This window comes from Anas platyrhynchos, chromosome Z (assembly GCF_047663525.1).
Source record: "Anas platyrhynchos isolate ZD024472 breed Pekin duck chromosome Z, IASCAAS_PekinDuck_T2T, whole genome shotgun sequence".
Classification (NCBI taxonomy): domain Eukaryota; kingdom Metazoa; phylum Chordata; class Aves; order Anseriformes; family Anatidae; genus Anas; species Anas platyrhynchos.
The window spans coordinates 27,534,997-27,561,549 of NC_092621.1; the positions used below are offsets into that span (position 1 = coordinate 27,534,997).

Genomic DNA, 26,553 nt, shown 5'->3' on the forward strand with positions numbered 1-26,553 from the left:
GACACATATCCTTCCTAAAAAGGGAGATAACACTTTACAACGTATGAAAAAAGGCTTATTACTGAACAGTAACAGCGTATGTTCATGAATCTGAAATAGAAGGGGTTTTCTGTTGCTTTGTTTTTTAACCTAAGACACATAATAAATGTGTTTTTTCCCCCCACTTCTTATTTTATAAAAGGCAGGTAGTTTTTTTGCTTATATTCCTAAACTAAGTGTCTATAGAATTTATTCTTGGATATCACTGCACATTTCTTGAAGATTTGCTCATACAAGAAGGCTTCAGCAGAAGGAAGATAAACATATCAGGATAGCACTATAATATTTTCCATTTGCAATCTTCTAGATACTTCCGAAAAGAAAAAAACAGTTGTCCTTTTCATGGCAAAAAAAAAGTCTTGAACCAGACAGATCTCATTTTCTATAACAGAGAGATGACACATGGGTATAGATAATCCTGTTCTTCAAAATGCAGTCAAATCATAGTAGTGTGGCATTATGAAAACCTCTTTGAGGGTGATTATCCTTTCAACTAAAATCCCAAGTGAACTTCTCAGCACCATTATAAAAAAGTTTGTAATAGCCTGAATGCGTCTAAGAAAAAATAGGTCAAAAAACCTTCAGATTGTTTTGACATTGTCTGGAATCTATGACTTTGCAAAGAAGCCTCCCTCCATGACCACAAACATAGGAAGTGACGACAGTGAAAACAGAAACAAGAAAGAAACAGAGGACCCAAAACAATCACGATTAGGATATACTATTATACTAAGAACATTACCTTACAGAACATGTCTCGGAGATCATCTTTTGGGCTAACCCACGATGCAACAGCATCACAAAAAAAAATAAAGTCCTATAAGGTTAAACAATTACATAGGTTAGAAACCTCAGTTTATACGTATGAAAACAATGCTTGATGCTCTTTCTATATAAACTATGCAGGGGTCTTTGATCCTAACTCAATAATTGATTCTGTTTTCATGTACTTATTTTCCAGTTAATTCCGGTAAATTATTTTATTCTTAAGTGTACAGAAGTAGAAATGGCTGACTATGAAAAGTTTTGTTTCATCAGGTTTTTGATTAAATAAAGCCACAGTAACAAACAACAACAAACACAATTGGCTACTTTGAATTCTTTCAGTTCACATACGAAGTTTAAGAATCAGTCGTCTTAAAAAACATGCAACACCATATCACACTCACAACTTTCACTCAAATCTTCAGATGGAGAAAAGCTGTTCTATTTCTTTAAGCAGAGCCAGAAATTATTTCTGGGGCACGCAGAATGTTTATCATTCATGTTCAAAACTAAGACACCTCATAATCCCTGCACATAGTTCATCTGCTGTCATGCGTCACATCTCTTACTACTGTATTAGAACACCAGTCTTTAATCATTAATTTGACAATGCTCATGTTTTTGGTTAGGAATCAAAGATAACAGCTACAGAGAAGAAGAGATAGGATAATGAGAAAAGTCCTTAATTTCCCCTGCAGTTGTTTGAAAGAACAAATGGACAGCAGAAGAGGGGAATAAGAACAGAATAAGCCTTAAGTGAAATCAACTGAAAAATTCAAATCAAGACAGAGGCTCAATTCTTGTATTTCAAGGAGAAGGATTCCAGGCAGTGGAGAGGAAAATTCACTTTGATTTTCCTCTCACAAAATATTACATTGGTATAGCTTTACTTTGGAGCTGTGGAGACTTAAAAGCAAGTCACTTCTATTCTTGACATGTACCATTTATTTTAAAGAATATCTTCCTTGTCACATTGACTATTTATGAAATATAATCCTAGTTTTGACAGAATATTCCCTACCCTAGTTTTAAAAATGAAGAGGTGTTTATTATTTTTATTTCTTTCTCTTTTTAACTGTTTAGATTGCATCTGAAAAATAGGTTTTCATGCATTGGATTTTGTCTTATATTTTCAGATCCTCACCACAAAATATATGACAGAAATATTACAATAGTTATTTTTAATCAAAGTGCATTATTTACAAATTAATTTTAGCCAAAAGATGAATTTAACACCTCCGCACTTCAACTCCTTTCCACAGATGATAATTACTGAAGTCCTGAAGTATTATCAGTGCTTATCACTGCAATGTAAACATTTTGGCCTCCACGACTTCAAAATAAAGCCACATCATGCACTGCAGTGAATCAACATCAAAACTTTTTAATATTCCATATTCAGCTTTCACTAAATTTCACAAGTAAAAAAAAAAAACAAACAAAAAACCCACAACCAACCAACCAACCAACCAAACAAAAAAAACACAACAACAATAAAAATCTATTCATGCATCTTACTTGGACTACTCCACTGGGGTTGACTGAGATCATGGTACATATCCCACGGAATGCTGAATCCTTTTCCTCATTGTCTCTTATGTTTCGCAGAGAGGTGCACCTAGTAAGTTGGAGAGCAAATCTTAGCTAATTTTATTACTCCTTCATTCAGTCAAGTCAGAACTAGATGACAGTATTTGATGGAATAAGTCACACTGATACAATGACCTAAAACACTGTTTTGAACAGTTAGAAAAATAGTTGTTACAGTGTTTACTAGCATATTCCCATTATGCATCATATCCAGAATTTTTTCTACCGTTTCACTATATACAAAGTGTGACTTGTATTCCATTAAATACAAAAGGAACATGTAACTGAAATATTTATAGGAACTATCATTATTAGAAGCAGAACATATAATACCATCACAGTATGAATTATGTCAGATACCACTTACAGAACAGTTATTTAACTTTTACAGCAGCAAGCAAGCTAAGTATACATAACAAGTCTATAAACATATATTCCTTACAGCATTTCAAGCCTCAGACTGATTTTTTTTTTTTTTTTTTTTTTTAAGTAAAGTAATGCACGGTTTAAATTTTACAGTATTTGCATGCATTGTATTATCATTCTGGTGGATTTTAAAATGCTCTTTCATAATCAAGCTTTAACACAGCAAGCATGTGACAATCTTATCCCATGCATAAATTAGTCGTTAGCCACAACATAAAAAAATACATGACGGTGCTACTAAAAACTCACAAACCTGATAGGACAAGATTAGTCACATGGTTGGCAATGATTAAGGATTGAGATTTTGTAACCAACTGAAAATATATCTAAAAGTGAGATAGAAAGAAGAAAGAAAGAGAGTGAAGAAAAATGAATTAAAAAAAAAAGATTGAATAATACACACCAGGGTCTTATAAACTGCTGTAGCATGGGGGCCACCTCTTGAGGACAAACGTAACCAAGACGACCAATTGTTATTGCTAAGGTAACGCAATCACGGTTATACACCACCAAACGCCAACCAAGACATGAGCAAATGAGGGGGGAGGAGAAAAAATAAAGAAAAAACAACAAATAACTCAGAAACAGAAACCAACAGAATCTGTGTATGATAATAAACATAAGATTTCACCAGTGCTGTTTATTACCACCCCCTAAATAAGAGGCAGCAACATATATGGTATACTCTCCAGGGTAAAAGAAAAATTAAAGAAGTAAATGAGAGAACACCAAAAACACAATTTAAAATCCAAAGGCTTTCTGATGTAAATAATCATTCTGCCCTCTTCCAAGTTCTCTCATATGTTAAATTTACCTACCATGCACTTGAGTTTTTAATCAAATGTGCTATTAAAAATTCCCTTAATCAAAAGGAATCAACCATTTTCAGTTTTAGTATTAAGTACTCTTAACATTTATTTTTTCAGTATTTAGAATTCAAGATTTTAATACACCTGTGAGTAATGATACATTTAGAAGTAAGGTTACATTAAATGTACTGTTGTCTACCTATAAACACTAAATAGGTGATACAGTTCTTAAAGAGTACCAAATATATATATAATTTTTCTTCATAATCTTGTAGGGAATTTAAAGTGATTGCTAAGTCACAGCAACTAACTTTACAATGTTAATTTTTTTAATCCCAATTTCTCTTTTTCACAACAGGCTTCCTCACAAAAGTCATGTAAGAATCTGATTTATGTTACAAATGCATCGGGACACATGAAAATCAAAATCGCTTCTTGAGATGATTTGGTGGTTTGGTCTTTTTTTGAGGGTCAGACTGAATAAAATATCATTATGCAAATGTGTTTTAGTGGTGTTTGCTCAACTTACAAAAGATTAATCTTTAGAAAAAGAAGAGGGTGGGGAATAATGTATCAGGATTACTTGAAGCAAAATACATGAATAATACTAAAATCCAGCAGATTTATATGAAGCAGAGAAAGGAAACCTATGTTCAAGGGACATACTATGCAACACTCTAATTAAACAGGCATTTGTGAACAGTTTCATGAAACATGCAATAAAGCAGATGATGCTTTCTCCAGTAAAAGTTTGGTGTAGGATATAGTAGTAGTTTGAAATGTACTCATTCCATGAAAGCTGCAGCTCACTTGTTATGTCCTATTCTTCCCTGATATTACTCAATTTCAGCATACAATGTCTACAATTTTCAGGAGATGTAACTTCCTAAATTTTATTTGAACTACTCGTTTCAAATGAAAATGTAAGTTTTACCCCTAAGTTCTCACACCTACAGTCTTTACAAATAGCAATTTCTGACAAAGCTCCAATTTTTCCACATGTACTTATTTTTAATGCTACTACTTTTACTTAATGTAGTCATACTTTTCTACAGAAGTGTTCTCATAGATCATTACACAGCAACTTAACACAGAAAACAGTAATATTTTTGCACATACCAGTGGCATGCAGCACAATATCCCACAACAAACTTATAATAAGTACACCACACTCAACATTTATTTGCAGTTACGCATCCACATTTAAAGTAACTATTAAGAGAATAAAGAAAATGTCAGTGTTTGGATGCTTCCAAAAATTCTCTAAGAGTGACAGAAGCAAAAATTTAAGTATTGGATGCCTATCAGTTACAGGTATTACACATCCATCAGTGCAGAGAAAGGGGGGCCAGGGGTTGGGTGAGAACGAATATACTGCTACACTATTCCATGGTCTATTTCAAAACAACTAGGTATATGCTCAAAAATTATTTCAAAATGTTACCTATAATATGCTAGACAACTAGATAGTTTTCTTTCATGTTCACCTTCCATACTAAATTAGGGTTGGTGGGAGGGAGGGAGGTAAACTGCAGTTTTTACAGTTAGAGAATACTGAAGGAAAATACATTGAGAATCTCTCTCCAATTTACCTCATGCTTCATATCACATGAATTTGCATCATTTTCAATTGTGTCATATTATAATGACTAAACCATCATTTTCTTACAGGATAATTAGTTTTCAAACATGAAAAAAATGAAAAGATTCTCAATTAGTAAATGAGAAACCTATCAAATTGTTAACAAATTTCTACTAAAGTATGGAAGGTGCTCTTCATACCAGAACGTGCCCTCTATAAATGCAAAAGAAACAAGCCTCAGAAATTCTTGTTCAGTTTGGTGACTGTTCCAATTTGGAAGGCAAAGCTGTTGGCCAGAACACACGTGCCAATTTTAGATTTTTTTTTTTAAATTGTGACCAGGTATTAGAAATTGTACAAGATTTCTTTTATGTTGGTGGTAAAAGTGCCATCACAGATCTAGATCTTTGTGATCTCACGATTCAATAAAAGTACTTTTAAAAAAAGTACTTTTTTGAAAATTCAAAAAAATCTTTGTTATACATATGCCAATTATATTTGTTTTAAACACTGGAGATATATACACATGTCTTCATATGTATGTATTGTGTGTATATATTTAAATCATGGTAAAGTCTTTAGTGTCACCTATTAAATATGACAAACATACGCAGTAAATAAAATTGGAAGAATATTTCAAAATCAAACAGATGACAAATATAGTAACTCTTAAAGAGGTGAACTTTCCAGAATCTAGATATATGATAGATGGTTTGCTGCAAGGCTGAGACTTGTAAGAGCTTCTGCAAAATAGAGTAAAAGCCAAATACATATCAATATAATCAGTTCTGGTGTGTTTTCTCTATGCAATTTTAAGAACTAAACAAACAAACAAAAAAACCCAACAAAAACAAAAAAACCCCAAACTGTAATTCCCTTCACCACAAATGGTTGAGTTTTTGGGTACCTGTGTTCTCTAACAACGTCTTTGGTGTGTTGGGTCTGTTAATTATTTCTACAAGCTGGTGCAACACCATTGGAATATAAGGCTGCATCTCTATACCTGAAATAGTCAAATACAAACATTCAGAAGAAAATGAACATTAATATATAATCTATATAGATTTGACACATTTAATTTACAGTCAAGGACAAGGTTCCCAAAATAAAATTTAAGTTTTAACATGAAAGAATCATTAAAAATAAACAAAACAAAAACAGGCAAACAATGCTACATATGCAGATCCAAACTAAAAAAAAAAATCTTACCCATCTGGATGGAGATTTCCCCAATTGCCCAGGTGGCATTGTTACACACAGAAATGAATTCAGGGTTTAGGTTGGTTCCCAAGATGGGCATGAAATCAGCTAGAAAGAACAACATTTTTAAACAAATCTCATCACACAACACAATCATCTTGTCCCAGAACTATAATACTACAGAAAAGTAACATTCAAAAATAAAATAAAAATAATATGAGCCTACTTAAATACTTGGAAAATGTAATGCATGAATTAATAAGAGCTGTATTTCTGCTATACATTGGATTAACATGGATTTTGGAACCTAAGTAGATCAATGTAAATCTTTTCAAACTATGATTCTAAAATGCTTCTAATAGGCTTTACATTTTATGCAACTCTGTAAAACTTTTTTCTTCCCTTCCTTTAGCTGGGTAAGAGGGCAGAAGACAAAAACAACCCAAAAAGTACTTGTAGTTTAATAACATTGTTGAATAGTCCTTGAATCTCTTGGATAGCTATGCATATATCTGTGTTAACAAAAAAATGATTAGAAGTCAATCACATCTATAGAAATTCCCATTTCTATAATTCTAATGTAACTACAGATTCTAATAAAAAATATGAAAGCTACTAATTCAGTGATTTATCAAATATATCAATTGTTCCAATTAAAGTTTGTTTATTTTTCTGTATTCTTGCAGAACAAGCAGCTTTTACATTACAAAAAAATCAAGCACCAAAATGAACTTCTACCCTGTCTACAAAAGAACACATCTTTTAAACACATAGTTTGAAGGAGAAAAGACTACAGCCCCTTGCTGATAAAAGGAAAATGAAAACTTACACCACCATAACAAGGCAAGCCACAAAAAAAAGGAACTTAATAACAGATAAATGAGTTTCTTATCAGTTTGTAAACAAACTAACTTTAATATGCAAAAGAAACATACCGATGCAAGGCTTAACATGCTGAAAACATGCCTTTGTCAGATCACCTAACAATGCAAAAGAACTCTGCCGTACCTCAGGCATTTTATCCTAAAGAGGAAAAGAAAAAAAGACATTAATTCTAGAAGTGTTTTTGATTCTCTTAAAGAAAATACTTAGTTTAAACAGGTTTCTCATCTCACCTGCATGCATTGGTACATTAGTGTCAGGATATTGCTGCGGGCCACTAGCTGTTCAATGTTGCCGCCCAGTCCTTCAGCTAAACCACTAAGTAAATCAAGAGCCACAATCATGAAGTCTTTATCTGGAGCCTCATATTGGTCTGGTTGAGCATTGTGCAACTGCCACAAATAAATATGCATTTTCAGAATGAGTATTACATTTTCTCAAGAGTATGCATAAAAATAAAAGTAAGGTTTATTTAGACATTAATGACTGCAGCTTCATTTAGACATTCTATGGTTAAACTACAGATTTCCCTGCCAATCAGAACTTTACATAGTTCATACATTGTTTTAATGAGATATCCTGAAAACATTGGAATAGCAACAGAAAAATACCATGGCTTGTGCAAGGGTCTTCTGCACCAGATTTACACAACGCTGGTACACAGGTTCACAGTATGGAAGAAAGCCAGATTGCAAGGCAGTAGCAACTGACGACAGGCACTGAAATGTCAAAAAAAGAGAAAGAAGTTACAAACTTTCCTTACCTCCCCTAAGAGCCTTTTACTTGGGAGAGGTAAATTAACAAATTAGTATTTAAAGCATATCCAATGCAACTGATTAAGTAAACACAACCTAGAAAGGCAGTATCTATTAGCTGACCCAAAGCAACTGTCAGCTAACTGCTACTCTCTCAAACACAACAGCTGACAGAATTTCTCAGAAGCAGTATCTTCCCTCTTGTTAATTTTTAAGCGTATACAAAGACATACAGCACTTACACTAAGCTTCAATATCTTGATTGTGTACAAGCCTTAACACTACCTAACATTATTTCATTTTCTGTGAGTGTTTTCCTGCTTCACACCTGGAAAGTAGAGAGAACAGACAACACGGTTTGATTTATACCTTCAGGTTGTCTAAAAGTAGTTTTAATGGAGGTATGAAAAGAAAGTGAGAAGACAAAAATAAAAAGGGGTAGTGTTATTTTTTTTTTTTTTAAAAAAAAGAATCCCAAAGAAAACACTCAAGAGTGGCAGAAAATAATCTAAGCTTTCTACTAAATATAATGACATTTCTTCAGTCACAAGATTTTCTTTCTACAATCAGAATATTTTATCTATAATAGAAAATTCTTTATGCCATCGGATTTTGCAGTCTCACTTCCTAGTAGCAGCTTCTTTAAAAACTAAAACACTTTCTTCATAGAGGTAGTTGATAGATGACAGTCAAATTTTAACATTTACCTCTAATAAAGGGAAGAGATCTTTATCTTCATCCTTCAACATGTTCCACTTCTGGATTAATGGAGGCATAAGCATCTGAATATATTCCTGTTCAGGATGAAAATGCATCAGTTGCTGAAGCAGTTCATTGCATACTAATTTATTTCAAGGCCAGAAAAGTGATATATCAAGATCCACTTTATTCTTTTCAGCAGAAAAAAAAATGATTTGCTCTAAACCATTCTTTGTTGTAACATGTAGAAGCAGTTTACTATTAGAGTTTATAATTTATATTTTAAGATCATTTCAATGAAGCTTGTAAATACATTTGGAAAGTGAATCTTTTCCTCCAGGGCTGTTTTCAGCATAGCAACTGTCAATAGCTGCTTAGGTTGTTACACATCTATATGATTACCACAGAACCTACGAAACACTTTACTTTTTAAACTAGCAATGCAGTCTGCCACCTGCTTTTCTCAACCAATTGACATTGCCCTCATGTTACAAACCCAGTCACCCTATATACCTCAAACTTCTTCTTCATGCAGCTAACCATCTATAAATAAAGCTTTTATTTTTTATTTTTAAAAATCTAGCCATTAGGACAATCTTGCCCATTCTGAAACAAGCTGCTGCATCTTCACTGCCACTACTCAGTCATAAGGACATTGAGCAAGGCATCCCTATTAGTGATGCTGCTCCCAGAAGGTATCCAAAAAGCCAGCTAATGCTGTGTCCAAAACTGCAATATTCTAAGTGACTGAAGAAAGTGTCAGCATCACCAGGAGTTCCCATTTAGCTTCCTCTAGGTGCTGTCAAATGTCAAATTGGCCAAGGCCAGAAGGAGGTTAAAAAAGAGGTCCTTAGATGGTATGGGATTTTGGATTGTACGTAAAACACAATTACAAGAACCCAAGTTGATTTATTCTACTATGTCTATGTCATGTGAAGCACTATGGAGAAAAAAAAATTAAATATGCTTAAGAAGATGCATACAACATGTGAAATATGCACATTCTATTAACAAATGTACACTAAACACCGCCTACAGTTTTCGCTTTTGCATTATCTGTGCTTTGGCTAAAGAATTTGGTGTTTATATACATATGTATATATTGCATGTCTGTTCTACTCTCAAGGAATTTCTAGTGGCAATATACTTCACTACATAGGAAAAAGATGACACACACAGCAGCTTAGCTAAACTGAAAGTAGTTACAAAAAAAGATTGGTCAGAAGAAGTCAGCACACATTCCACCAATTCCTCTGAAGTCCCACTTAATATTTATATTGACATGCATGTCTCCCCTAAGCTGAAAAAATCGGAAAATGAAGTACAAAGGCATGACAAGAAGCACATTTCACAAGCCAATACACAGAACCTTTTATTCAAAATCATGAATACCTACATTGTGGTCAAATTACACTCTATGTATTCTACATGTAAATACTCACTATCACTGAAACCTGCACAGATAATTTAGCATTTCTTTTTCGTAACATGTAAGGCATGCTACAAAAAACAATGAACCAACAATTTTTCAGTAAGTGTATTTACAGAACATAAGGTATACTCACTGGTTTATTTAGATGATGACCTACAGAATCCGCTAGAGTTCCTATGGCATCATAAAGAATGAGCAGGTTTTTGTGCTGGTATTTACTAAATGCGAAGACCAAAGTGTCAAGTATATACGCAAGATAAGGAACAAGCTCTGTACAAGCCTCCTCTTCTAGAGTAGCAAAGGCACTGAGAAAGAAAACAAACCAAGAAAGCATACAGGTCAGGCCAGAGGTAATCTCAATCTATTTTGATTGAACACATAAGGGTTTAGGTCTCGCACTATGATGAATAAAATTCAAAAATATTCATGTAAAAACTGTTACATACACACAGGAAGCCCCTTCTGCACCCCCCAAGCATTACTGTATAGAAGTTACAATGTATTAACTAAAATTGTAGAAACCATAAAATTGTTTATTTCTGCTAAAACCAGCCCATTATATTTAATACATGCTGCAGTTGCACCCAGAAGCCCCAGTGCTGTTGTACCAGTACAACACCAACATCAGCCTGTACTTGCATCAGCTCAGTCACTGCACAGAAAAACAGGTACAAAATGACAAAGAAAACAAAATCAAACAAGAGATGAATGACTTTAGCCACCCTCACTCAAAGTACACATCACAGCATCACTGAGCCTTCTCAGCTCCAATTGTCAAGTGTGTGTGAACAACGGCATTAAAAAAAGCAGGACATGCTGCTTCAAGAAAACAATAAAAGGGGAAAAAAAAGACACTGGCCTAGCTTGTGCCAACAAGATTATTAGCAGCCTGCCCCAGCTCTAAAAGAAGGCATGTATCACATTATGAAGTGAACAATTCCCTACTGGCCTGTTGCCAAATAGAGAAATGCCTTTTCTTAACACAATACAACTGTGAACAGTTTAAGTGGCTAGCATCATTACTTTTTAAATAAGTTATTACATTATTCTGAAGTATTCTTTCAGAAAGGCATAGACTGTGAGCAGGAAAATGTATTTCAATAAAATCTTTTGGGGCACCCTCAGCTATAGGAACAGTTTCTTAATATCACAGCAATGGAAATTAGACAGCTGCAATGATGTGTAAGTCAGTGATGAAAACATATAGTATCCTGTGAGCAATTTGAAATATAGCAGACAATGATCTGTGCAGCTCTCCCCTGCATGGGTACGGTTTTCAGCTCCTCTCCAAGAAAAATCATTGTATCGCTATTTGTAAAGCTACTAAGTACATTTTAACCCCTAACAACTCTACATTTTCCTTAAAGTGGAACATCCCGGACTATTTTTAGCTGCAACAATATTTTTATGAGTCATTGCTGTAGAGAGAGCATTTCAAAAGTATGCTACAAATCCGAGTGAACTTAAAAAAAAAATAAATTAGGTGTTCCATTATTTTTTAATATTTCCATTTCATCTCTACCAACAGTAGAGATACTTTTCTCTTTTAATAGTTCCACCACCTATTGTGCATATTCCGTAAGCACTCGATGAGGGTTTTCCAACAATTGCAACACAGCTATGTTTAACTATACGCATATTTCAGCCATGTTTTGGACAAGGAAAGCATGGACAGAAATCGGTTTTGCTGGTTTTGATTATTGTTTTAAACAGAATTTGTAAGCACGTAATTCCTTGGATCTGCAAATTTGTGAAGTGAGAAATCAGATCACCATGCTCCTGTTCATTCTGGAAGGAACAGAAAGCTATTACTAAGAAAAGAGGGGCAAACATAAGCAGGAGTAAGCTGAATAAATTTGCTAGCCAATTGTTTGAATAAGTTTAGAGACAAAAAAGATACAGTGCTTAAATATGCAAAACTTACACAGTGCATTTCATTAAATTACTTGATTCTGATCTTAGGCAAGAACACATTTACCCCTGTAGTGCAAAGCTTAGCATGAGAACTCTGACCTCTGCCTTGAGTCACTACTGAAATTTGAGAAGTAACAATTTTTTCAGGCATTAAGTGTGCAATCAGATGCAGATCTAATTCAGCTTTATGAATAAACCTTCTTGGCAGTCTGCTGTGTCCTGCCCTGTATAAACTGACATGTAAAGTTTTATTTGTTGAACTTCCTGCAAAAGAGGTATACCTATTCCCATTCCATTATCATTCCATCCATTAATGGAAACATTAATTTTATTTTGTTCATAAAATACCAGCAGACAGGTGGGAGAAGGGAATCCTATCTCTCAGGTTTCCTTGCAAGAAAAAAAGGAATATCCATTGCAATAATAATGGTAACCCAAACGTTTTGGTAATACTGGGTTAAGTATAAACAACATTATGATAGGATAGTTTTCTATTTTCATCCGTGTTGACCTTATTCATAATCATATAAAAGCCTGTTAACAAAACTCCAAATGTTTAATTTCAACATGTGTCACAAGATGGTTTCTTTTACTGCAATGTATTATTTAGTTTGATGATTCATATACTCTGATATCAAACTGGACAAGAGAAATACAAATTAACTTTTAAAATCTTATTAGAACTGTGAGTAATTTGTGTTTGTTCCACACAAAGCTGCACCTACTCCAGCCTGAAAGAAATAAAAACAACATCAAGTGCTAAAAATAGAGTCATGCATTCATCAATAAAAGCACTAACATGACTTCCAATGAAAAAGCAGTGTCACAGACAGTGTTTTTTGGTTAAGCTTTGGCTCACCTGCAGGCAGCTTCTTGTACTCTCTTGTTGCTATCCAGGATACGCTTTAGCAACTCAGTCATTAATGGCTTCAAGTATGTGTCTGGGGGTTGACTAACTACCCAGTGTGCATAGCGACTCAGAGTCCAGCATGTAATGGAACGCACAAGAGCCTTTTTGTCGGAGAGGCACTGAATAAGGTGAGGGATCAGCTCAGGAAGATATTGAATCATACCCTGCATGCAGCCTGCAAAATAAAAAAATATAGCTATTGCAGTACCAGAATTAACAAAGAATCCTATTTCCTAAAAGGGACATATTTTCATTCTCTATCGCGTAATAATACATTTTAATATACAAAGCAAGTCTACTTAGTTTATGTTAAATCCCAGAAAGAAACATGACCATGAACAATTAAACCTCCCCAATGAAATTTCTATTTAACTGCACTTCTATTTCAGTGCTTCCCCAATCTCCAGAAATTCTGCTTTGTTAGGTAAAGAAGGAACACACAAATAAAATGAGTTTATGAGGCTCTTCAAGGTCCTAAATCAGTCTGCTGACAGTGACCAAAGCAACAAGTACAGAAAGATTCGGCCTTGATAACAGATCACCACATCCTTAAAAAGGATTACTTCAGAATTTCAATTTTCTTCATGTTTTCTCCTAATATCACACAAACACTGACCAGCAATAAAAGCTGATCTTTCAAGTCAGCAAGGGCAGTAATTTACTAAGATTTACCAGAGGTACTACCTTTTACTTTGCTTGACTTGAAATCAAAGCCAACAAAAAAATTCCTTAGCAACAAAGAAAAATTATATACACTAGGCACTGTGGAGGGGAAAAAAAAAAAAAAAAAAAAGATAATCCAGGCAGACATGGACCCAAAAGTATCCAATCTGCAAAAAGGACAGAGAAGATGGAAGCCTGGACAAAAGGCTAAGCCTTTAAGTACAAAGAAATATAAGTTGTTTTATATGTTGTATTTAAACCAGAGAACTATCCAAAAAAGTAGCTCAAAGAGAGTTAAGGAATGAATAAAAGTAATAATCTAAGTAAGTTAATCTCCCAAACATGCATTAATTTGAAAATGAAAACTTAAAGAAATAACTACAGTCACCAAATAATAGATGTAGAAATTAATCAATGAAACCAGAGATCAGTGGAAGACACATACTTGTTTGCACAGGTAAATATAAGTAATCACAGACCTGCTTTAGAATCAGTCAAAAGTTTGGCAAACTGATATGCAGTATTTGCCTTACCTTCAGCAATTGCTCCAAGAACAAGGATACCAGATTCTTTAACTACCCATTCAGGATGGAAGAGCAATTCCTTCAAAAGAGGCAAGATGTGTGGCAGAAGTTCATCACGAAATACATTGGCCAGGACATCTAGAGCAGCAGCAGAACATTTTCCTGAAGGGAATTAATAGCGTTAATCCCAGTTACAGTTAGGCAGTATAATTCTCATTTTAACTTTCAGCTGCCAGTGGGGTTTCAGGGCATTAGAAAGGACAACTCTATTTTGTTCCAGTTACTGATCCACTTTGCTCTGGTGTAAAGGTACAGCTCCTAAAAATCCAGTTTTTCAGCTCTTAAATACCAACTACAAATACATGCTCTGCAGATATTAACTAGCTGACAGGAACCATACCATTCTATTGCAACACTCTATACACTACATAATTCCAGGATGGCATAACACCAAGGAAGAGAAAAGGTCTGTGATATGAATGTAACATACTTGAGAAACTAAGAAGTGGCCTAAAAACAAACAAACAAAAATCAGTGTTTGATTCAAACGAATTCAGCCATGATCCATGTCTCAAAGAAAAATCATCGGCCTACAGACTGAAAGGAATTTCAGGCCCATGCTCTGAATGTATACCACACTCCTATTTTTTGATGCACTAAACAGGAACAACTTGAAATTAGTTTGAAAGTTTTAACCCTACATTTGTAGAAATAAAAGCTCATAAAAGAAAAATCAGCAACACCTTCAAAGCACAATTCAGAAATCCTTACTCTATTTTTCTGCTGTAGTGTCGTCATGCCTAGAAAAATAACACTAGGGCTGTTTTATGAAGAATTTGTACATTACAGAACTTATGCTGTACTGTTTTGCTTATTATGATCTCAGTTCCTTCTTAATCTGTCAGAAAGGTTCTAACTGGAATATACTAGACAAGTATCAGGCAAAACATACATACCATATCTAACATGCAAAAATCCTAAGCTAGACCTAAACTGCTAGTGGGCCCAGATAGGATACAAGTTTCAGCTGGGAGGTAGCAACTACTGAAACAGATAAAACCTTCTGCTCTGCTCCTACATGAGGTCCAAAATATTAGCATGAAACAAAGAAGAACCTTCAACTTAGAGAAGATTTCAAGTGAAAAATCAATACTAAACAGCACAAACTCCCAAAGATGAGCACTTGCACCTATCAGATAAGACTGTTTCAGCTTTCTACTAGAGAAAAAAGGACTGCTCCTATGATTAATTAACAAGTATCATTAGTAAGCAATACTGCTAATAGCCAGGTTGCACTGATGATTCCTCTGTTTGAATTCAAAGTCAAATATAGAACACTGGTAAGGAATAGGGGACACAATTCTGAACTTCAGATAACCCAAATTCTCTCAAAGTCCAGGTGACACATTTCAGTCACAGTTCCCCAGCTGTTCTGCTCTTCCGCTTTCAGGCCACCACTCCTGGTCAGCTTTAGCTTCCTCACCGTCTTAACTAAAACTCTTACCACAAGGTATTCTGTCAATTTCAGCTACGCTTTTCATAGCTGAAGAATAATAGAAAATATGTATTTAATACTGCAATCTCTACACACAACAGTGACAAGAACAGCAGGAGTCTAAAACTATGTATTTTTTAAGATACTTTACAAAAATAAGCCGCTTACGTCAATATTTTCCTCATAATTCTAAAATATTTGGTTAAGTCTCAATTTTTTATTTTGATCCCTAAGCTTCAAGGTACACTCACCTGTTATGAAAACTCAGGGCGTTTTGAGAAAAAATGTTTATGTGGATGTGTCTCAATAATGAAAAAGTGGCTCATTAAGGAAAAAAAAGGTCTAATTTATATATCTCATTATACAGCAAGAAGAACAAAACTGGGAAAGAATAGGTTAGGGTGTATAGCTTGAGAAGTTTTTGAACCCAATCTGAGACAGCCAACAAAATCAGGTATTTTATTCCTATACCTTCTGAGAAGTATATTGGAGTAGTTCAAAATCATGTTATGAAGTTGTCAAAAAAAATCTACAGTGTGATTTCCTATTTATATAAGTAAATCTATTTCTAGACTGTCCAGATTCAAAAAGAATATATATTTTAATCAAACCAATCCATGCATGCCAAGAAACGTAAGTTTCTAATGGTACCAAGAAATTATACTTCCTCATTTTGTTATCCAACATCTTCTGGATCATAACTGAGAAATCAGCTCTTGGATTCTTCTTCTTGGATTCACCTTTTAAGGTGGTGAGCAGTAGAACCAAGAAAACGACAAGAATGGCAGCTACAGATTTATCTCATGTGAAGCAGACAGAAGACAAATCCTTGCCTGTTCCAGAATGAGGCTGCTTTTAAAAAGTATATTTAAGCCTCATTTGACAGAATTTTACTTGCTATGAATGAACTAACAAATTATACACATATACAGACACATGTATATATGTTAAAAAATATGTAATTTGTGGCATTGCCTTTGCTTACCATATGACCAATTGGCTTAAAGATCCTACAACACACACATGCACAGACCACCAGAACAGTCGTTTCCTCACAGCTATCTGCTCTCTTTGTAATTCTGGTGCTCTGCTCTGCTCAGAAGGAAGTTTCTCACATGTAAAAAGAAATACTGGTAACAGCTGTCAGTAGTAGCACGTTCAAATGGAGGAGGGAGGGGAGAACCACAAATACCAGTTTTGGAGTGGAGACTGAAGTAAAAGAAAGCATTATTAAGCTTCTCCCAGTTATGATATCTACATTTTTTTTAAGCTAAATAGGTGATCCACGATTTGCATTTTTTAGAATTAAAGTCCAAAGCATCTATTAAACTGTACAGGTTTATAGCCCCATGTGCCATATTCACAACTAAAAATAAGCTTACTGATAATCTAAATATCATCTAAAAGAGCTACCCCAGGAAAAAAAAAATTACAACATCCCTCCTGTCCAAACCACAGGATTTTTTTTTCCTATTCTGAAGTAAAGCCTCTGTATTTCTATACACAAAGTCTTCTTTTTACTGTGGTTCTAGTATTATGCAAGTAACTGTATTTTAAAAACATTTTACACATCACTTTGACGTACTTAAATTCCAGTCAGAAATAGTATCATCATCATCAAGTTCATCATCGTCATCATCATCATCTTCAATACCATCCTCTTCATGTTGCTGAGCCACAGTCCGTGAACGATGAAAACGAGGTCTAATGTCCTGTTCACTATCTGGAATAGCTTCATCTTCTTCAACATCCCCCTGTCATCAAGATGTTTTCATTAGTGCCATTATACTATTCAAGGAATTTAGGAATGTAGTTTGTATCATTCCAATTAACAGCTCAGAAACTAACCAGATATTCCTACAGAATAAAAGAAATTGGTGCTCACCTTCAGCAAAATAATATCTATCTCTGAATATTTCATACCATTCACCAGCACAGGTATCAACCTACAAAGAAGTATTGATACATGTCAAAATAACACATATTAAGCATGACAAATTTCACTTAGTAAGGCCACAATTTTGTTTGTAACCCTTCCTCCCCCCCAAAAAATCCGCAAAAAACAACAGCCTGATAACAAAAGCTAGGACAAATACAATACAAAGACAAATAGCATTTCATGATGCTAATCAGTACTTGTAATCTGAAATAGTGTTATTTTAAAATAACAAGCTTTTTAACTAGAGGTAGCCAGATAGCACAACTGAGTTTTACCTTTCTGTCATAAGATGAAACTTATTCTGAAGCACCTTTCACAAATTAAATCTAAAACTTTTCAGCAAGTACTTGATAAACAAGTACTAAGTTGGCTCTCACCAACAGCACATGAGCATTTATTTACTCGTGTCTGAAGTCCCTACCTCGCTATTCCTAGAAGATACAAGTCTAACTGCATTAAGTTCTAACATATATGAAACCATAACCTATCAAGCTAATAGTGAAATCATCATGGACTGAGCCAGCACTAGTGACAGACTGAATCCATGTAAATTCTACAACTGAGAAGTATTCTTGTTCAGTGTTTTAATCTTATGTTTCTCCAATTGCTTATGAAAGTAAGTTTCACTGAACTTTATATATTTTAATTGCTTCACATCTAAAATGATTATTTCTACTGTAAAGAATGCATGTCTTCTCTCCACATCTTGTCTGTTAAAACAGACAGAACTACCGTAGTACTTTCAAAAACCTTCCATGGGTGCATTAAATGAAGACTTTTTTTTTTTTTTAATGTGAACACTAAAGATTTTGTTAATTATCACAGAACACTTTACTTTAAAATTAATCAGGAAAAAAGTTACAATCAATGTTATGGACATGTAGACATTTAAGTCTCAGATGTGGATATTCATTCCCTTTCAGCCTAAGTGTAAGTGCTCGTGTAATTTTATCAATTTCTTTATAAAGACAATTATTGGCATGACTATACACACAGAAGGATTTCACTGTGACCCCCAGATTAGCAGTTGTCTAGGCTACTTGTTTGTGTATACCATGGTACACCAGATATTAGACAATGTCACGTGGAAATGTTTGTTTCAGCTTAAATGCATTAACAGTGCATCTTAGCGTCCATCTGATGTTTAGCAGACAACTTTATAGTGACCACAGTACACAGATGCACCAAAGCGACAGATTGCATCTAAAACTAGCTGCGCCTGAAACATACAATTCTCTTCAATGAACTCTGTGCCACAAACATTTTTACTCCGCACAATAACTAAGCTAGGGGAGAATTCTTCTAAACATGCTGTAGGATAGGTACAGTCTTTATAAGAGTCAAAGAAGAGTCAATTGAAGTTTCAAGATGACTATTTCAAAAACAAGTTGTAAGTAATTATACTTACTTAGTAAGATGCCGACATAAGACATCCTTACAAATGGGTTGTTCAGCCAAAGTCAGCCAAAACTCACAAGCCTCCAAAGCCACATTTTCATCATGGTCCTGGGTCCTTAGAAGCATGTACTTCACCATACAGAAAGAAATTACTTGTATTAGTTCTAAGTGACAAGAAGAAGCTACTAATATTGCAAACTGTGTTCACAAAAACCGAGTACGTCACCACAGTAATATTGTTTCTTTGTGGGGAGGGGAAGAGAGTTAAAAGACTACATAAGGCTAGAGAATTTGAGAATAAACTCAGAATAAAATGAGACTTCTTTCTTAATCCTAGATGATATACACTCTATATTTCTTTATAGCTTAAGAAAGAACATTATTACCAAGAAACTACGGACAGAGACTAAAGATAATAAAAAACAGTTTCCTTTGATTTTTTTTTTTAACTGACCCCTCTTCACTTTTGAATAAAGTACAACTATACACTTTAAAATAACTTTTAATCCCAGTGCCATAACAAGCTTCCAAAAATTGATTATGAGACAATTTAAATAAGTAGAAGCCCTAATAGGAAAAGAAAAAAAAACTCACATTTTTCAAGCCTGAATAGTAATTCATAGATTATCAAATCTGTAAATCTTGCTATGAACCTTTAATCCCCCTTAAATAAAAAAATAATCAAATACCTGCATAACTAAAAAATGTAAGTATACCATTGCTGCATCAGGTTCTTACAGACAGCTGCCAGAACAACGAAGGGAAGATGCACGCAACAACCAAAATAGTAATTTTTGTTCTCCTCCATGCTGGCATTGAGGCAAGTTTTGTTTAATATTTTTATTAATGATCTTGATGAGATGATCGAGTGATGACACCTCTGATGACACCACGTTAGGCATGAGTATTGATCTGCTTGCACGTAGGAAGGCTCTGCAGCAGGATCTGGATAGGCTGGATCAATGGACCACACCAAAATGTAGGGCATTCAACAGGGCTAAATGTGGGGTGCTATAGTTGGGTCATAACCTCATGCAGGAGTCTAATCTTGAGGAAGAGCAGGTGAAAAGTCTCCTGGCAGAAAAGGTCCTTGGGGTGCTGGCTGACAGCCCTCTGAACATGAGCCAACAGTGTGGCCAGGTGCCAAGAAAACCAACAGCATCCTGGCCTACATAAGAAACAGCAGGTCCAGCAGGGCCAGGGAAGCAATTGTCCCTCTGAACTTCGCTCTGGTGAGGCTGCACCTTGAGCACTGTGTTCAGTTTGGGCGCCTCACTACAAACAAGACACTGAGGTACTGGAACGTGTTCAGAGAAGAGCAACATGGCTGGTGAAGGAACTAGAAAACAAGACACATAAGGCATGGCTGAAGGAACTGGGGTTGGTTAGTCTGGAGAAGAGGAGGCTGAGGGGAGACCACATTGCCGTCTGTAACTACATTAAGGAAGTTGTAGCAAGTTGGGCACCAGCCTCTTTTCTCAGGTGGAAAGTGACAGGACACAAGGCAATGGCCTCAGGTTGCACTAGGAAAGGTTTAGATTGCCCATCAGGAAGGATTTCTTTGTGAAAAGACAGGTTAGACATTGGGACAGGCCGCCCGGGGCAGTGGTGGAGTCCCCCCTCCTTAGAGGTATTTAAGAGTGGTATGTGTAGATATGGTGCTTAGGGACATGTTTTAGTCGCGGCCTTGATAGCATTTAGGTAGATGGTTGGAATTGATGATCTTGAAGTTCTTTTCCAGCCTAAATGATTCTGTAACTCTACTCATTTTAGAAGCCTCACAGAAACTCTTGCAGCTACCTCTCCTAATACATGAATTTAAAACAAGCAAAAGAAATCCTTCAGTTATTTCTGAATACCATTTTCTCCCCCCTCCATACAGAAACCTCTTTTTTATCCTTATGCATTTCAAGGGTGCAAGATTTTCCATGGACACACCCCTTTCTACAGAATTAAACAAAACTGCAAGCTTCTTCTAAGGGTTCACTATTGTGACTAAGAACTAACAGAAATACCACTCTATTCTGAGTTATCGTCAAATTATAGCTTGGAAAAGATGAAAAAAACCTACTACTACAAGCAAGGATTCATTAGTGCAACTGAAATTTGCACTAATTTAGGATTTTCCACTAGAGACCTTAAAAATCTGCTATTTTGTTCCATTCAGTCATTTGTCAAGAAAATGAAAAAAGTAACAAGTAGTAATCTGTTTGAAGGCACTCTTCACACTGCCATTTCACCTTTAAGTATACATTATATATATATATATATATATATATATATTCTAGCATGCTGCTTACATGTATATGTTAATATTGTAACATACTGCTTAAAGTTAAATAATTGTTGATTAAAAAAGCTACTTACACACTCAGTGGTATAAGATAACTATATACAGTCTAGAAATCATAGTAAGAACAGTGATTCTAGTAACAAAGCAAAATGTGGGAAGGGTAATTGGAGATTTTGTTTAATATTACCATGCTAAATTTCAACAAGTACTTTTAACGATAAGCTATAAAATTCTGACTTTAGGCAATGGAAATTGTTGCTTCATAACTGCAAATTACAAAACAGTGCAGGAAGATTATTCAATACAGTTTTGTGTACTTCATAACATAAACAGCATTATGACAATCTTGTTAAGCCAAACCATCAAGAAAAGAATGGCAGAATACAAAAAGCGCTAAGAGCACATCCTTTCAGAAGTAACAGATGCATCTTTATTTGAAGAAAGCAACAGGATGCACATCTTATGACTTATGACAAGCTGAGTTTCTGTGTTATCACTTCATATCATCCATACACTATTCATTCATCACAAGCAATCTCATTATGTATTGTATGATAAAAAAAATCAGGATTTCTACTGAGAGAGAACTTATGATCCACAAGTTTGGATAAATATTGGCTGTGAACATCAAAGTGTATTCTAATGGAAAACTGTTAGGTCTACTCTTGATAGATCCTGTAACCAAGTTTTCAGACAAAAACAGAAAATGAAAAACCAAAACCCACGCATCTGCTTCTGCTCACCTCTAAGTACACATTCAGAAAGCCCACTGAAACACACAATCAGCTATTCCTTTATGCTTCAGTAATTTGCTATGCAAGTTATTACTAAACTTGTCAGCCTTAAAAGCACAATACTGCATAAGATGACCTGTCTTTGGATCATTAACATTCTTAATAATTTTAAAATTGATTCTGCATTAGCATGAAAAACAGCACATGGATACATGTTTTATCTCTTTTTTAAGACTCCCTGGACTTACTCAGAGTAGCCATCAGCAGCAGCTTGGAGGTAGTCAAGCTTCAGAGGGCAAACACTACTCAAATACTAAACAGTAGTCACAGTTTGGGGCGTATCAAGATGCACACAGAACTGTGGAAATCAGTAACTATACATGGTAGTCCCAACACTGAAAAAAGTCTAGACTTCATTATAGAACAGAAATTCATGACAACTGCCTTTTGCAGAGAGAAATCTGTTAAGATTTCCCAATAACAAAATATGAAGTATAATGAGAATACAATCTTGGAACTTCTGGTTGGTGACACTATTGCTACCTGCAAAGGCCCGAATCTTTAGAGGGTGAAGAGCAAGACAATATTGCTCTCATCGCCACATCTTTATTGTCAAAAAAAAAAAAATCTAAAGAGCCAATAATCATTGCTTGTCCTATACTACAAGAGAACACATCTTGTACTGGTGATGTGGAATTCCAGATAACAAACCAAATGACTAGACACCACACCAAGGCTGTCACCTGCTTCACTAATCCCTAGTGGAAGCTGGTGTCCATGAAAAAAAAATTCCATGTTGTCTGGACCTAGCCCTGTTGGAATATGACACTGGGTTGCGAACCGCTGCTCACATGAAATCTGGCTGACTGACCTTAGCTATATTTTAAGTCTGGCAAGCAGCATATGTGAAGGCTACCTGGGGACTGCTGATATTTCCCGGAAATGTGGAAATTACTCAATTCAAACAGCTGAGTGGGGGAGCGGATGGGAAGAAGCTTACTAGTGCAGACTCGCTTGCCAGTTGACTAATATAGAATGGTAACGGAACTATCAAACAGCATTAACTTCTACAACCGAATGCAATGGGAGGCAACTTTGTTAGCAGCCCAAATAGCATCTCAGCTACACAGCAAAACGTGCCTTATCCCATGATCAACACATGCAGAAAAAAAAGTGACAGCTTCAATGTGTAAACTGTGGCAATATCAGTACTAGAACTAAGATTTTTCAGTGTGATCTTGTAACATCAGTTGTTCCTGATGAGCAGACAGAACCTCTTGTGTTCCATTTTCTGTCCATTGCCTCTGGTCCTGTCACTGGGCATCACTAGAAAGAGCCTGGCTCTTGTCTCTTTTGCACCTTTCCTTCAGAAATTTATATACATTGAAGACATTCCCACTGAGCTTTCTGTTCCCTAGGCTGAACAGTCCCACATTTCTCAGCCTTCCCTCTTAAGTGAAGGGACTGCAGCACCTCTCAATCTCTGTGGCCTTTTGCTAGACTCTCAAGCATGTCCATGTCTCTCTTGTGCCTGAGGAGCCGAGAATGGGACACAGCACTTGAGGTGCAGCCTAATTGGTGCTGAGCAGAGGGGAAAGCTCACCTCCCTTGACCTGCTGACAATAATTTTGGCTAATGCAGCTAAGAATACTGTTAGGCTTCGTAGTGGCAAGTGTACATTGCTAGTTCGTGTTCAAATCAGAGTAGACCAGGACTTCTAGGTCCTTTTCTGCAGAGCTACTTTCCCAGCTGGGTAGCCCCCAGCACATACTTGTGCATGGAGTTCTTCCTCCTCAGGTGCAGGACTTGTCACTTCTCCTTTATGAACTTCATGAGGTTCCTGCCAGCCTACCAAGCCTTTTGGCTTGGACTGGCGCACGCTTCGTTGGGTTAGAAACTGGCTGGATAGCCGGGCCCAAAGAGTTGTGGTAAATGGAGCCAAGTCCAGTTGGAGGCCAGTCACTAGTGGCGTCCCCCAGGGCTCGGTGCTGGGGCCGGTCCTCTTTAACATCTTCATCAATGATCTGGATGATGGCACTGAGTGCACCCTCAGTAAGTTTGCAGATGACACCAAGCTAGGTGCGTGTGTCGATCTGCTCGAGGATAGGAAGGCTCTGCAGGAGGATCTGGATAGGCTGCACCGATGGGCTGAGGTCAACTGTATGAAATTCAACAAGGCCAAGTGCCGGGTCCTGCACCTGGGGCGCAACAACCCCAAGCAGAACTACAGGCTGGGAGAGGAATGGTTGGAGAGCTGCCAGGCAGAGAAGGACCTGGGAGTGATGGTGGACAGTCGGCTGAATATGAGCCAGCAGTGTGCTCAGGTGGCCAAGAAGGCCAACGGCATCCTGGCTTGTATCAGAAACACTGTGACCAGCAGGGCTAGGGAGGTGATCGTCCCCCTGTACTCGGCTCTGGTGAGGCCGCACCTCGAGTACTGTGTTCAGTTTTGGGCCCCTCGCTACAAGAAGGACATCGAGGTGCTTGAGCGGGTCCAAAGAAGGGCGACGAAGCTGGTGAGGGGCCTGGAGAACAAGTCCTATGAGGAGCGGCTGAAGGAGCTGGGCTTGTTCAGCCTAGAGAAGAGGAGGCTCAGGGGTGACCTTATTGCTCTGTATAAGTACATTAAAGGAGGCTGTAGTGAGGTGGGGGTTGGCCTGTTCTCCCACGTGCCTGGTGACAGGACGAGGGGGAATGGGCTAAAGTTACGCCAGGGGAGTTTTAGGTTAGATGTTAGGAAGAATTTCTTTACTGAAAGGGTTGTTAGGCACTGGAACGGGCTGCCCAGGGAGGTGGTGGAGTCACCATCCCTGGAAGTCTTCAAAGACGTTTAGATGTAGAGCTTAGGGATATGGTTTAGTGGGGACTGTTAGTGTTAGGTTAGAGGTTGGACTCGATGATCTTGAGGTCTCTTCCAACCTAGAAATTCTGTGATTCTGTGATACCTCTTTAGCCTGCAGAAGTCCTTCTGTATGGCAGCATGGCCCTACTGTGAGTCAGCCACTTCCCCCAGTCTTGTGTCATCAACAACTTTACTGAGGGTGCACTCTACCCCACTGTCTAGATCATTAATTAAGATGTTAGACAGGACTGGGCCCAGTATTGATGCCCCAGGTACCCCTCTCGTTACTGGACTCTGAGTAGACTTTGCACCACTGACCATTAACCTATGGGTCCAGCCTTTCAGCCTGCTTTTGATCCACCTGACTGTATGCTCAACCAGCCCATACTTCAACAGCTTTGCTATGAGGATCTCATGTTGGGACAGTTTCAAAGGCCTTACTGAAGTCCAGGAAGACTATCTACTGCTGCGTCATCCATCACACTGGTCATTTCACTATACAAGTTCATCAGGCTGGTAAAGCATGAATTCCCCTTGGAGAATCCATGGTGACTATCCTGGTGATTTTCTTGGCCTTCACAGGCCTGGAAATAGTTTCCAGGATTATCTGTTTTATCACCTCCCCAGTGAAAAGCATTCCCTGGAAACGCTTTCTATTTGTTATTTCTGCAACCCCAAATTGGTTTCATCATGCAGTGAAGGAAATGAGACTCACCTCAACTATACTAATCATATGAGGAAGAAGGCGATCCATTCGAACTTCCAGCAACATTACCAGAGCGCGGCAAACATTTTTGCGTACTTCAGGCTCCTCATCAGTAGCCAGCGCAAAAAGATTCTGTTGGAAATTAATACCAGTTAAAGTCTTAATTTACCTAGTTCATGTTGCATTTGAATTTATATTAATAGAAAACTAAAGTAGCCAAATATGCAATTCTGTTACCTTTCCCACGCCTCAGAGTACCGTATTACTTTACTTCTTAGAGATACTTGCTTCTAGCAAATAGCATTTTCAGATTCTCAGTGTGCATAGTACACATGACGAAAACACTTGGCAATGTTAGACCCTGGCACAAGAACATTATTCCCTAGCTTTTTAATTTTTCCATAAACACAAATGAAGTTTGAAAGCAATGCTTCAGTATGTAACAGCAGCAAATGAAATACTACGGATAACCTAAAGCACCACCCTTCTTGCTCATGTTCAATAGTCGTCTTAAAAAGACACTCATCACTCAGACAGATTAAATGACATGATGATCCCTGTACTGAGCTCTCTCCATCACAGTTAAGTAACAGACTGGTCTCATTACTTTTTATACCTTTATGCAAAAAAAGTAATGCAAAAAAAAAATCCTCTAATTATGAAAAGGAAACACCTCTAAAACTAGTACTTTTTATATCAGAAGCTAAGAACAGTAAGCCAGAGGTAAGTGGCAGTTGTAAAACATTATTCAAAGCTCTTGAAAGAACAGGCATTCAATTTGACTTAATCCCCCCCACCACCAAGAATGCATACCCACCTCAATAAAAGAATCTATGTGCATCATAAGAGCTTGCGTTCTGCTGATGATAAATTGATTGACGCATGCAACAGCGTGAGATCTAGAACAATCAAAATTTACATTTTTGTGATTTAAAACCTTTTTCGAAACCATACGT

At 36.5% G+C, this 26,553-nt stretch overlaps 1 protein-coding gene across 2 annotated transcripts in view; it reads right to left on the reverse strand.

Moving 5' to 3' along the window:
- Window positions 1-26,553, reverse strand: part of TNPO1 (transportin 1) — an 86,191-nt gene that overhangs the window by 9,009 nt on the left and 50,629 nt on the right. For both annotated transcript variants that reach the window (XM_038171031.2, XM_038171030.2), the window contains 17 exons: window positions 26,415-26,496; window positions 25,607-25,729; window positions 19,033-19,151; window positions 17,571-17,631; window positions 17,271-17,439; window positions 14,200-14,352; window positions 12,953-13,178; window positions 10,313-10,484; window positions 8,756-8,842; window positions 7,905-8,012; window positions 7,527-7,685; window positions 7,347-7,434; window positions 6,421-6,519; window positions 6,119-6,214; window positions 3,224-3,299; window positions 2,323-2,422; window positions 782-856 (listed from right to left, as the gene is read on the reverse strand). In XM_038171031.2, the coding sequence (XP_038026959.1) occupies window positions 782-856; window positions 2,323-2,422; window positions 3,224-3,299; window positions 6,119-6,214; window positions 6,421-6,519; window positions 7,347-7,434; window positions 7,527-7,685; window positions 7,905-8,012; window positions 8,756-8,842; window positions 10,313-10,484; window positions 12,953-13,178; window positions 14,200-14,352; window positions 17,271-17,439; window positions 17,571-17,631; window positions 19,033-19,151; window positions 25,607-25,729; window positions 26,415-26,496 (1,993 nt within the window). The remainder of the gene's footprint in view (window positions 1-781; window positions 857-2,322; window positions 2,423-3,223; window positions 3,300-6,118; window positions 6,215-6,420; window positions 6,520-7,346; window positions 7,435-7,526; window positions 7,686-7,904; window positions 8,013-8,755; window positions 8,843-10,312; window positions 10,485-12,952; window positions 13,179-14,199; window positions 14,353-17,270; window positions 17,440-17,570; window positions 17,632-19,032; window positions 19,152-25,606; window positions 25,730-26,414; window positions 26,497-26,553) is intronic.